General features: G+C 43.4%; 1 protein-coding gene across 1 annotated transcript in view; it reads right to left on the bottom strand.

The window, feature by feature from the left end:
• SPOCK1 (SPARC (osteonectin), cwcv and kazal like domains proteoglycan 1) overlaps positions 1-14,325 on the bottom strand; it is a 333,299-nt gene that overhangs the window by 64,963 nt on the left and 254,011 nt on the right. The window contains exon 6 of the mRNA XM_068959622.1: positions 5,691-5,805. Within this exon, the coding sequence (XP_068815723.1) occupies positions 5,691-5,805 (115 nt within the window). The remainder of the gene's footprint in view (positions 1-5,690; positions 5,806-14,325) is intronic.

Genomic DNA, 14,325 nt, shown 5'->3' with positions numbered 1-14,325 from the left:
GCAACGCCAATAAACACTGACCGTCCTGCTGGGACTACGACACTGCTATCGTGTGTAACATATGGGAGTTACGCATGTGGATAGGATGCAGACAGAACCACTGCAACTAAAAATTCACATTTGCCAAGAGATGCCACAATTACTGCATGATGTTGACTCTTTAAAGGGATATGCTGCATGTTCAGCTGCAAACCTCTTCCCTTGCCAGTAGGTTCTCAGGAACTCAGACTGGCTGTTTCAGCTTACGGAGAGGTCTGCAGACTTCAGCTGCTGCCAACTGAAGTTATGCTTGCGGACTCTAAGGTAACTACTCTACTACAGCAGAGTTTTTGGAAGGAGGTACATAAAAGTACACGAAAACCACCAATGGACAGCATTTTACATCTTAAATAACTGCTATCCACTCAGGTGCCGCTAAGAAACAGCTAGTAGTCCTTTTCCTTTGCTGAAATTTTATCTTTATTCACTTTACAGTATTGGATAACAGAGCGCACGTGCTCTAGAAGGGCAGCAAACCTCAGCGCAGATTACAGCTCAGCCTTTGTCTCTGGGTGGCTGAGTTGGAAATCAGTGGCTCTCATGGAAGCATATTGTAAAGCGGTGATGCTGCTGTGAATAATGAAGCAGATCTAGTGTTTTGATAAACCAAAGGAATCTAAACGGGCGTCGAAAAGAAAAGAGAGGCAGCATTAGTGCTTGTCTTCCATTAGTACCGCTACAGAATCCTGTTTTCTATTTCTCACACAACTGCTTTAAAATCCATTTAAAAAAATGAAGAATACAATCCTGCCATCTCTTCAAAGATTTGCTTTTACAGTGCAAAGCTATGCTGTTGCCACTTGCCATTAAAGATAATCATTCTAGTGTGGTTTTCTTTCACTAGCATTTGTGTTATTCTACAAACTCTTTCATTATACCAGTTACCACTATAAAAGGAATTCCAAATCTTAACACAATTATTAGTCTTGATTTTCAGCCTCTCAGCAGAGCTGTTTTCGATGGAGCACGGGGGAGCAGGAAGGAATACGACTCAAGACACTGCAGTCGATTGTTGCCTCCGAGCACATACACTTAGATTGCTTTTCTTTGATGCTGTTGCCAATTCCATTCACAAGTGTATAAAAAAAGGTCATGACATTTAGAATAACAGTACTCTGGAAATTAAATGTTCCTTTACTTTTTTAATTTCTGAAAGTAATTTATTATGGAATAATATTTGAATATGATTGAATGAATGCGTAAAGATTAATGCAAACTGCCTTCAAATTGGAAGTTCACAAGCACATATATTTAACCTTGTTGTATAACAGGCATAACAAAGTTTATGCAGTAGCTCAAGGAGCTGCATTTCCATTTTGCTGGAAGCATTCGCACTGTAATTCTCCTTAGTACTTTTCCACTGACATATCTGTATGAAGCATGAGGCTTAGCTCTCTATCATTTTCTACTTAAGATTATGCTGTACTTGAATGGATTTCACAAACTTGGCATCTAAACCGGAGTAGAAACAGTCTCTCTACTGTCTACATCGTTCTTTTATACGAATTTTTTGCATAAGAAATCAAGTTATTGATTTTTAAACCAATTCAGCAATATTAATGATACCATAGTACTACATGAGGAAAATAAAAGAATTTTAGGTTAAGACTAGAGAAACCACTAGGACACCAAGTAACCAAAATGCTAGTTAGAAGCTCCAGACTGAGAGGTCGGGAGGCCTGAAGAAGGGTAGACCACCTGAGTGATGCTGTGAGCAGGTAGGCTTCATGGTTGTGAAATGTTCTGCCACGTGATTGCCTTGTGCATGTCACACACATCAGCTTAGACAGTATTCGTGGCTTTTTCCTCCAAAACCAGGTGACACTGCTTGTTGAGCAAAAAGGGGAATCTTCAGGAAAGGTGGTACTATTGAGAGTTTTTCTATGGTCAGCAATTAGAATTCATAATTCTCACAAAAACCTATGGAAAGCTGGCTAGCATCCAGACCGCAAAGGGCAGACAAACACAATACAAAATTCCTCTTCAGATTCTGCTAAAACTACACCTGGCTATAATTTGTCTGGGTATTTAGAATTTACTCGTGAGCTCTCAGGGAAACTCCTGGGAACTCTTTGCTAGAAGATTGACAGCACAGAAATATTCGGTTCGAGACTTCCTTACGCTCCGCAGGCCAGCTGGAGAGACACAGTCTGGAGAGAGGAGTCTGAGTAAGTAAGTTTAAGAAAGTCTTAATTGGCGTTACTGGCATATTCAAAGATTCAGAGGAAAATTTAAGATAAATCCTGTTAGAATGCCCCTTCATTATTGATTATTGGAGCCTCAATACTAAATTCTTTTGTGGGCATTTCTCTAATGAAGTCCATGGAGGTTTGCCCACTAACACAGTGGTTCAAATTGGCTCCTGGATTTATATGGCCAGACAGTGCTGCTGTTTTGTTTGCTGAATGCACAATGAAGATCTACGAATTGCTTGGCTGCAGATTAACGAAGCAAGTGTCTAAAGAGGAAACAGGGCAGGCAGCTGAGACGGATGCTGCACCACCTTCAGTGGACTGCCTTCCGGCTTATTTCTTGAGCTCCTGACAATTTTGGATGGAAGCTGCTCTTTAACCTGTCGCTCCAAAATGTCGTGATATGGAAGCAGCTGTTAAAAAGCACAGTATAGAGTTTAATTCAAATGATGCTACTGTTCATGAATCCCAAGGATGTGCTCATCTGCACCTATCTGCTCCAGGAGCAGATCCTTTATGCCTCCCGAGGACCTGTCTACTCCACAGAGAGGCAGGGGGCAAACACAACAGCAGGGGCTGCTGCCCTGTGCTTCGGGAAACTGCAGCACATCATTGAGGAGATTTCAGCGCCTATTCCAGAAAGCAACGGCCAATGACATGGCAGAAGATTATATTGCTATTTGGTTTTGGTAACTATGCACACACACATTCACCTGTACACCTGTACCAGTGTCTTCCTAATGACGCTATAATCAGCCTCATGAGCAGTTTCTTTGCACACACTCGATGCAGTAGATGCCTAGTGTAGTATTTTGAACCTTTCTATACACTTTTGATGAAGACTTTCCTTATTTCCTAGGTGACTGTGCTCCTTCAAGAGGGCAGGAGAAAACCTGCAGAGCACCCTCTTCGTGCCAGAAGTGAGGCTGGCACTTAACAGCCTTGTTCTTTCTGCTGTCACCAGGGCAGTGGCATGACTACTGTTAACTCAAGTCTGGCCTCAGGAGAAAGCATTCAGGAAAGTTGCTCCACAGATCACCCAATCCATTAAATTGATGCTTTGTTGGCTAGAGTTTTGAGTCAAGCAAAACAAGAGCCTGGGCTTCAGAATACATATACTCTGTCAAATTGCATTTATCAAGATAAGGGTTATTAGAATCTTTTTTCTCTTGTGTGAATGAAATTGTAAGCTTAAAATGTCACTGAAGATTTATTAATCTGATACTCCTTCTGATAAGGGCAACAAAGAGGGCATACAGGGAGCAGCTTATGAGAAGAAAAGTATATGTTTGTGCCTGCCTGACTGCAAGAGAGAGAAAATATGAATAAGGCAATTTATCAGCGAGTATTCTGTAACCAAAAGATTCAAACCACATAAAGCAATATTAAAGTTATATATTGATTTCAGAGCCTTGCCATCTAAAATGCTTCATCTCAGTTTGATAGCTATGCAGAAAAATGCCTGTCATTTGCAGAAGATGGAATAAACCTACATTTTCGAAATCTATGCTGCAGAATCACTTTTTGTTCCAGAAAGCAGATGAATCATTACAGCTTATGCATGATGCTAAGTTTATTGTAGTGTACTGGAGGAGTTTTGGTACATAAAACCCCCCCAGAAATAAGGTGAGCGTTGTTAAAGAGTGCAGCTCCAGTTAAGTTCCCTCTGGTTTTACGTGACAAACCTCTCAGCCTCTAAAGAAGCAAAAACTTCTGATAACTTCAACTGCAGTTTTGTTTGCGAGTACGTAACAAAGAAAGGCAGAAAGAACGGCAGGCAGGAAGGAAAAGGACTGCAGGATTTGATCTCCTGGTAACAATGTCAAGGAAACTCCAGCATTGTTTCCCTATTTGCATGCAAGTCATATGCAGTGATCTTCAGACTCTAATCCTTCAAGGGTTTAGGTATGTGCTCAACCTCAGGAAGACTGATCGTTTGCTTAAAGTTAAGCATATGCATATGGTTTTCGTAGCACCAAAGTGAAATTTGCCCTGAGCGCAAGGCCGCCAGCGGAAGCGCTGCCCCCGGGAAGCTCTGACGGTAACTTTGCCAGGCTGCCCGTGTTGCCCCTCTGCCCGCTCTCCTGGAGCTTTCATCTGAAAACTGGTGACACTGTGCTGGAGGCTAAGGTACGTGCAGCACCTTCACCAGTGTTGTTTAAAGTATCTTTTTTTTTTGCTCTTTCTGTCTTTACTACTGTTGGAATGTGTCCATGGTGGGGAGGAGTAACATCAAAGAGAGGTTCTCAAATGTTTTTGGGTCAAGCAGCCTGCTGTCAAAGCTTCATCCTTTTTGCATTCCACGTGTAGGTGCACAGGGCAAACCATCACATTTCACCGCCTAACGTGACACAGCAAACCCTGTGCAAATCACTGCTTCGGCCTTGTGAGCTATTAGTAGAGACAGGAGGCCAGCAGCTGACAGTGATTTAACTCTATTAGCACTCTTCCTAAGGGGGAGAAGACAACACTGTATTTACGAGGCTAATATTCGCCTTGCTACAGCTGCTCACACGAGCACATCTGCACTAATTTTAAGAATCCATAGCCACAAGCAACTTTTCTTTTCACTTCCAACAGGCTTTGCCCCTAACAGAGCTGAAGCTCATTGACAAAGCCTGGCTGTTTTGCTCTTAGTCAATCTATTCTGTTTTGCTCTTAGTCAATCTATTCTGCAAGAACTAATTCCCTCTGGATGGTGGTCACTCCTAGACAGTTTGCGATCACTTCCTTGGGAAAGAGCTGGGGGCTTGAATCAGCTCACTAGCTTTACAGACCTAAATATAGCATCGCTGAGGAGCTGTCAGACAAAACAGCCAGTGGTGGTGAGACGCCGGTCTTCAGTTTTATATAACATCATTTATGATCAGTTTGTTGTCGCATGGTAACTCTTGTACCGTCAACCAAACAGTTTTATATATAAAATACAGATGCATAAATATAGTGAACGTTTATTCAATTTCTAATGTTAATAATGGTAACAAGAATGACAGTACAGCACCTAAGCAACACGTGTTTGTGAATCTGTGCCCATGCAACTTTAAAAATCATATGGGATGACATACAGAAAAACTCATTTGGCTACCAATATATATTCTTTTTCATTGAGAGGGACTGTCTTTACAAAGTAGTGAAGTCTCAAGGAGTTTTTTCTTTTCTCTCTTCTTTTATAACGCTTCAGTATTTTTATTCAAAATATTTTTCACTCAAAAGAGATAACTCATAAGCCAGAATTCAGTTTTCCTATGAGACTCTCTATTGAGTGGGTGCTAGTTTTGCTGCAGGCGTGATGTTTGAAAGCACTGCATGCTAGTTGTACCGTAGCGGATCATATGGCTTCAGCATTTTCCCAAGAAGTGTTACAAAATCACCAAGAAAAGAACCATCTTTCTTAAGCTTTCCTGAGAACAAAGCAGGAACCGCTCAGTCAGTTAAAATTTCATTAGCAGGTTAACTCACCAGCCTTCTCCGTCTTGTGTTTTGGATTTTCAGGTCCTGGAAGGCAGGGGCAGGGCCCTTCACATTGGGCTGTGATGGCTTTGCCGGAAGTACACGCATGAAACTCCAACTTGCACTGGAATCATAAAAAGGAAAGAATGTGTTTTGAATTAGGACAAGATATAAAAGCAGCAGCTGCGGATTAATTGAGAAATCGCATTTGGCAATGATGGCATTGGACAGATTGCAAAACTTCAGTCTCTGTTGAAAATGCCATTGTTTTTATTATTACAGATAACAACAATAACAACTACTTCCTATGCAGGGTTTGGCACTGGCACTTTTAAACATGCCTCATAAAATGTTATTATTCCCTGCTTATAGATATGGAAAGTTGAAACAATTTCTTCCAGGTCACCTGAGCAATCAGCAGGAAAGCTGGGAAGCCAAGACAGGCCACCCGGATGCCGGCATAGCGCGCTCTTCTCTGTGCTGCGTCACCACGTTTCACATGCGAACGCTAAAGAATCATTGCCATTTTTGACCTGTTTCTTGGCTGATACCACTAGACTGGGCTTTCGAGGAGCTGGGAGCTCTCACCTTCCCCTGAAAGCAATGGGCCTGGTCTGGCTCCTTTTGAACAACAGCAGGGACCAAACACCCATCGTTGCAACAGTGGGAACCGAGAGAAATCAGCTCTTCTTCAACGGAAACGCTTAGGGAAGAGACTCGGTGTCTGGCTGATGGGACTGGTTCTTGTCAATATGTTGACTTCTCTGAACAAGGAGGAAATGTTAAATCATTCCTACAAACGACCATAAATTGCCTTAACAGTTAGCAGCACCATCCTGAAAGTTACCACCCATCACGCAATCAAATCCAGAAACACAACAAAATCATAAGGCAACTGAAGATTGAAGATTAAGCTGCGAGCGGTACGGTACACTCATCCCTATCTGCGTACTGCTGCTTGTCCCCTTCTCTGCCTACCACCTCGGCAGACGAGATTTACAGCACCTCCTGACAATCACCGCATCCGAACCACGCGAGCCAGCAGGACATGTGCAGGATTGGACAAATGAAGCAATTCAGGAGAATTAACATTGCAAAAGTGTGCTAGTTAAAAAGCCCTGATTTATACCTTACTGACTATTCATAGCCTTTGCTGTTTGCATTAAGTATATTTTATTGCTGACTTTCCTCTAAGAGCTCTGTGTCTGTGTAGCTGTTCTCTCTCTGCGGTTAGTGCCTCAGAGACGCTTTCCCCAGACTGCACCCAGCAGTATGATTGCTGGAGACTGGGCCAATGCACTCATAAAATGGAGTAAAAGAGCACCTCACAGGAGCTGGAGCAAAACTGTGCAGGACGTTCTCTTCGTGGACTCCTGCTGAACTGAATTCAATCCCTTTTTTTTTTTTTTGCTCTTTGAGCGCTGGTTTTACCAGAACAGGGTCTGAGGCTTTTCATACAAGGGGGAGTTTTGCCCGTAGCGTGGAGGCTGGCACTCTTCCCTACAGGGATTGCCTCCTGCCAGGCAAAACTGGAAACACGGGGCTGTAAAAATCCCTTTAATAGGTCTAGGTTTTATTATAGATTAATTCTTTCTCATTTAAAAGTAGGTCAGCATGCATACACAGCGTGACACAGCGTGTTCAGAAACACGCAGGCATCTTTAAAGGCTGAAGGACACACAGCGTAAGACCAGGAGGTTACCCTACGCGGATGCAGTGGGCAACTGTAGCTGGTACAGCAGCTGCCACTGAACAAAATCCCAGCAGCATCTTCTGTTATTTTGGTACAGTGGAAGCCAAGAGAACAGAACAGGTTGTTGTTACAAGATAAATGCCTCCTGCTTTGAAAATACTGCAAATATCTTGGCTTTGCCTCTGTTTATTTTTGTTAAAAGGGTTCATCTCTGCCCAGGCTTTAATCTAGCAGCAGGAGACCATTATCCGATGCCTACATCCTATTCTGCCGACATTATCTCCTGAGCCATTTTGAAACTTCAATGCACCCTGGTGGCTGCATGCTCTGTGTGATGTTCTGCCCTTCTGATTTAGAAAACGCACGGACACACGCAAGCATGTGGTTTTGCTTAGCTTGCGCTTTACTTATTTCTTGCAGGACGGTAGGGAAAATAAGTACTTATTTTTTCATCTATCTGCTCCATAAACACACTTGCTTAATCAATGCTGTTTGCACAGAACACAAACACAACAAAAAACACATCACAAGGAAAGGAGAAGGCTTTGAGTGCACTGTCTGGAAAAAAACCCCTCCTCTTCTGGAGCCTCTTCTGACAGTCAAGATGTTGTTGAGAACTCATTCATAAATCTTTTTTCCTGCAGCTGGAGTGGATGATGTAATTCCTTACAGATCATCAATTAGTTATATACTTTATTATGCATAATAAATGTAAATTATGTATCTAAGCATTAGCAATTACACTTCTAAACCACCTTTAAGATGGTAAGGCCCATTTCAAGCCCATTATCGTGTGCAGTCAAGAAAGAAAGAGCTTTGTATATGGGAAGAGCAAAGCAAGGTTTTCCTCAGCTTTCTTAATGACTGATAAAAATGACTACTAAAGCTAAAACAAACCAAAAAAGAAACTGATTTAAAAGGGCAATTTCTATGATCTAAATGTGCAGAGTAAGAATGAGAGCTGTTTCTCTGCCACCTCCCTGGTGTTTGAACTGCCTTTGTTTACTATGAACCCCAAGGCCCACATAAACATCTCTAAACCATTTTACTGCAAATGGAAAATCAGCTCTGTCATTTGTTGCTAAATGTATATGGAGATCAATAAAATATATGAGGGGAGAAACAGTTGAACATATTCATGGAAAATTCATAAATTAATTTATTCAACTAAGATGTGGGAAATTATTGTAGAGAGTGTTTTGGCTAAAGTGTTCCCTGGAGAATCCACTACTCGGATAATGATTCTCTCTTTATTGTCAGTGAATCTACAGCAATGTGTTTTGCATAAGCATTCACATTTGACAGAGAAAGAAAATAGCTACATAAAATTTATTCCCAGCTGTTTTATTCCTGTCAGTCTCCAGCCTGTGGTCCCTGCTAGAGGAGAATCTAGATATTTCTTAATGATGGAATAAAACAGAGTATCTCTCTGCCCCTCTTTACCCCGGCTTTCAACTTCTGGCAGCCAGGTCTTGCTCTAACCTGCACATAGGTACTATTGCTGAATTCCCAAGTTACTGCGGTGTCTATACAGGGGGGTGTATTTGGCTAAGGAATGTCTGCGTGGACAGCTCAGCACGGCCTCAAGCCCACAGGAGAGCCTTAAAAAGCTTTGTATCCCCACACAAGGAACTTGAGTATTTGCTTAAAATGATATCTGAGCAATGCAGCTGCGGGGTGAAGTGGGCACCCTCGTCTCAGGGATGTGGACAGACGGTGGTGGCCAGCAGCAGTGTCTGTGCGGGGCATGAGGCGAGCTGCACCCGGCTGCTGGTGGGTGAGGGTGGGAGGGCAGCTGCTTGCTCCCTTCTGCTGCGCCAAAGCTCCCTTGGCCCTCAGCTGGCTGCAGGGGAGGGAAGAGTTCAGCAGACAGCTCCTTGCCAGCTGGCTGGGCCCCCCAACACCAGCCAACGTGAGCCTGATAGCAGAGAAGAGCGAGGAGAGTGCACAAGGACCATCGCAACCATCAGTGCCTGCACGACAGCTGGACTCAACTTGATGCATCTCGACAGGTTGAACGCAGATGCATTTGATGCCTTAACGATGCTGGGACAAAGACTGACAACTTACTCAGTGATGACCTAGGTGTGCACTTCTTCATCGTGATGCTAATTATGATACAGGTAGGGTAAACAGAATCTAGCCCTGATGGCACATTTCATCTCCAACACAGAAGGAACTGAGCGCTTCAGGGGTGGGTCCTCTGCCACTGATGTCCCAGGTAGCCTGGGACACATTATCATGTGATTCGTGTGCTACCCTTTGCAGAGCCGCAGAGAGGCCAGACAACTGGAGCGCTCCCTGTCCTGGTGATCTCACAGCCGAGCTGTCAGGCAAGGGCAAAAGGAAAGCGCTCGCCTGACCCAGGGCTCGGCATGCTGACAGCGCTCCGAGACTCTCATCTTCTTTTAACTTGTAAAAGTTGTAACACGAAACCTATCTTTTAATATTTTTGTAGCCATGCTGCTAAAGGAGGAGATGATAACTTCCTAACTTTTACTTGCTTCTGGTGTTAATTGAAATGGGAATTAGCAAGGAGGGAAGAGGTATATTTTTTTGGTGGAGGCATGAAAGAATTAGCAGACAATATACGTGATGGAAGATAAACTACCGTGAAATCTCTTTCTCAAAGGAATCACTCAATGTCAGAATTGGAGGGTAAATTTTACAGTATGCTAATTAAAATATAATTTAAAATACTCAAATATTACATCTCACTAACAGCAGCGGCCTTAAAACTCTAGCGCTCAGCAGCGCTCCGGCTGGAGCAACATTGTGCCTTCTTCAGCACCCTCCTAAAGCTCCTCGCATTGCCACGGGGAATTATTTCAGCGCGGTTTGTTTTACGGTGCATCTTTTGTTCACTCACAATATGTCTGTTCTAAACTTCAGGTACAAATAACAAAAGCTCATTATTTTCTACCTTATCTTTTACTTACTACCTGCCACAGGCAGAAGCTAAAACTTCCTGAAATTATAGCATATATATTTTTAATCCAGAGCTTCTTTATATCAGTATTTTTTCTTACCTATCTGTCTTAGCAGATAATTAGACTCTATTGGAGTTCAGACACCCGTTTGAGAGGGACTGTTTGTTTACATGCTTTAAAGCAGTGTTTGCCAGTACTTCCTTAGCTAGGACTCTTATCAGTATTTTCCTCATAAGCCTCTGCTTCCAGTTTTCATCAGATGGAAGAAAAACAAAATATGTTTGGAACACAGTGACTCAGCTCGAGAGACTTTTTTTTAATTTTTTATAACTTGGCACAATAAAAACTGGTTCAGTAGCTTTTCTTTAACTCACAAGAAGAGAAGTTTCATATGATGCACTCCCATTGCATCCTGCTGAACACGGGCCTGCAGAACAAAGTGCCTCCATGGGAATTCTGTAAACTTTTCAGACTCTACAAAACCCAACACCCTGCAAATACAGTCCAGCTGGGGCAGTCTGGAGACAGTAAAGTCAACCACATGCACTCAAAACAGCAAGACCCTAAAGCCCACCTGAAATCCTGACATGAGCACTGAATTTTGGGCTACGTGACAGGGCGGTGTTGACTCCTAGCACTCCTTCCCCACTGCCATGCACTTCTGTGGCCCCTTTTCTGCTCTGGACGCCAGAGGCTTGCACCAGCCCCACTGCTGCAGGCTCTGGAGGAGGAGAGAGGCCGCAGCCGGAGAGTGTCACAAACCTGGCACTGAGAAGACAGATTAAACTCTGGCGACTTGGGTGGCCTTAATACAGCCTACCACTTTACAGCCTGACTGCCTTTTGGCTGACTGATATGCCATTTCTCTGGGCACACGCTTGCTGTATTTCTTCTATCTGAATGGTTATCTCCTTGCAGCAGGACTGTCTTTGTGCCCCCGATCTGTGCTCAGCCCTGCGTGGCTGAGCCCTGCTCCAGGGTGGGTCTGATGAGCGTTACTGCAATAAAAATAACAGACGGGCTGAAAAAAAAGAAGTCATTTGTTTTCTATTAGAATAGTCACTAGGCTAACATACAACAATTCACCTTTGCAATAACAGCTGTACAAAGATCTCTTAAAAGATCTTATAAAATCTCTGGAGTTCTAATGAAGAGCTCTGCTCTCCTTGCAGGAATATATAGCGGCCACTAATCTTAATGGGAGTCAAACATGCATGCCAGTGGTGGAATAAACTCTAATTAACACAAACAATCTATTGTGTAAATACATATTGAGCCAATTTTGAAGCGTGTACTAGCCATAGCTTTGAAGAAGATGTTACAGATGATTGCCTTGGAAATTCCTATTTCTGCTAGAAATGACATGAAGGACCTTATTATTTAAGGTATGCAGAACATATTTGAGAAGGTCCCTCATTGCACGCTTAGACAACACGCTCGTGGTTCTTAATGTAGGAAAAGAGAACAGTCTCCTGGTGTCAAGAAGAAAGAGACCTGGGTACCAAGACACCGATAATAAATAGACTGAATAGATTTATGCAGCTGGATGAAATAATGCCGAAAGGTCTCAGGTAGCAACGCTCTGAGCACCGCAGCTCTGCCCTCTGCAGCCCGGCAGCTCTAATGAGGCAGAGCTGCAGGACTTTGCCCTCAGGGTAAACTCAGCCACGGAGCAGAGGGAAAGCATGAGACACCGGCGCTCTTTAAACTTCACTCCTTAAGTCAGGAGGTCACACCATTAATGCTGCCAACTACAAGTGCTCTAAGCACATGACTCAGGTCCCTAAAATCATGCTCAATTGGTAAGACTTTAAAACATAACAACCCATGGATGTTTACTTATTTAGCCACTTTTTTTTAAATTAGGTTACAGTCATATGCAACCAGTAAGAGTTACACATTTTTCCTTCTTACAGCATATGTGTCAACCAACTCCTAAGCACCTGGAAAGAGAAAACTTTCATCTCCCAGGAAGAGACAGCTCCTTGCAGGCCTGGGATCCAGAGAAGAGAGCGCTGAGCCTTAAGGAGCAGCTATCATGCAGCATGGATTTTCCTTTCCATGCCACCGGCAGAGGAGAAGAGTGAAACCCTGAGGCCTATAGTCACTTCCTCGGAGCTGGACGCTGTGTCCTTACAGGCACGCGCCGCTTGCACAGGAACAGCAACGTGTTGCTGAGGAGTTGGATGTTACTTCTTTCTAAACTGGCCTCTGTGTGAAGCAACCTATACCACAGTAAGGTGAAGAAAGCCTTATCTGTGCTTTGGAAGACAGTATCGGGAGATATTTTCAGGAGACTTCGTAGGGCTAGTGCTTGTGGGCATGGTGAACCATTTCCGCGTCTGAGCAGCAGGGCTGCAAACCAAGGAAATAACCAAGTGCGACTGCAGACTGCCCTCATGGACAGAGTGAAATTAGCTCATTTGGGGACTTCTGGACAGACTACTCATGGACAAAATTCTGCTTAATACAAAATAAACTGCCCTGAGAAATACCTGGCAATCAGTTCAGTGCAAAGCAGGAATTTAAAAAAATGCAGTTAATTCCATCAGCTGGATGATAGGGCATAAAGGGCACAGCATTAGATACAGGAGGCTGAAGACATTGTAATAAAAAGATGTTTGTTCACAAAATGGCAACAACAAAATCGTTTCAGGCACCAAAACCTAGTATGCGGTACAGAAATGATGTTTGCTTGCTTTTCAAGAAACTCAAGCAATTATGGAAACACCTAGCTCAAGTAGCTCATGATGCTAACAGAAATTAGGGTGCTTGTTTGAGCATCTCGGGCCAAACAAGCCCGAGAGGCTTGTTGAGGGCTGCAACTTGAAGAGAAGAGTCAGTTCATAAGTGGGAACATGTGGGAAATGCTGATTCACTTTTCCTCCACTGCTGGGAGAGGCTAACACAAATTAAAATTCAAATGAAGACAAAGCCCTTCTGCAACCATGAATGCCCAAGTCGAAATTAAGACACCCATCCCTCCTCCTCCTCTTTCCCTCAGACTAAAATACAGTGCCAGCGTGTGCTAAATCTGCAAACTGCCCTGTTCTCAATTTTTTCTGCCTCCTGGCAGTTAACATGCAACAGCCGCTGCATGGTAACAGTGCACCAGCCTCCTCCACCAGCAAAGTCCAGAGGGAAACCTGGGCTTCAGCCTCTGGTTGCATTTTACTGGCTCTAGATATCTTTTTCAAGTAACAAGGTCGTTAGCACACTCTGAGCAATGCAGGCTGGTTCCTTAAGCACAAACGCAAGGACCAAAGTGCCTCGGGACACACTCAGGCCCAGAGCAGGCTAGCCCTAGCCAGGACGGCGGCTGGGCACCAGGGCCCCTCTGGGCCTGTGGGCGCTCACTGCTGCACGTTGGCACCAGCGTGGCGATCCCTGCAGGATGCTTCAGCGCACGGCACAATCATGCCCTATGCATGGTAATCACTGCTACGAACTGTCTTTGGAGATGCTAATTCTCCAGCCAGAAATATCCGCAAGATCAGAATGCAAATGCAAATGTAGCCAGCAGCGCTGGCTTGTTTTAAAACAAATGTATCTTATAGCTCATATTTTATATTCACATGCAGAATGAACACACAAGCACATTTCCTGTTGGTAAATGTCTGCTTCTCTTCCTGCAGGATTTGCATGATAGCACATGGGAGTTTTTGCCTTCCAGTACACTAACCCACCATGTCCCCACATGCGGACGTTAAACTCACTCACATACAGCATCTATTTTTTTCATTTCTGTTATTTCTTGCGTTGCATTTATGTCTATGAAATTCTTTATTTTAACTCTTCATAACCACCAGTTGGGAGTTCATAGCTAATATCATTATTTAAAGTGGAAAGTAGCTACTTAAAATGTTTTAATAGAGCAAAGCCATCTCAATGTGAATGCAAAGAAAACCACAGGAAAACAATTGGCGATTTGGAACGATCGATGCTGCTTGAAATGTACGGCCATGTAATTGAGATGCATTCACATTCTGTAGCCATTTACTGATCACATGAGAACGATGAT

The sequence above is a fragment of the Struthio camelus genome, chromosome 13 (assembly GCF_040807025.1).
Source record: "Struthio camelus isolate bStrCam1 chromosome 13, bStrCam1.hap1, whole genome shotgun sequence".
Taxonomy (NCBI): domain Eukaryota; kingdom Metazoa; phylum Chordata; class Aves; order Struthioniformes; family Struthionidae; genus Struthio; species Struthio camelus.
The sequence above is the reverse complement of the archived record's forward strand: the minus strand, read 5'-3'. Positions and strand labels throughout refer to the sequence as shown.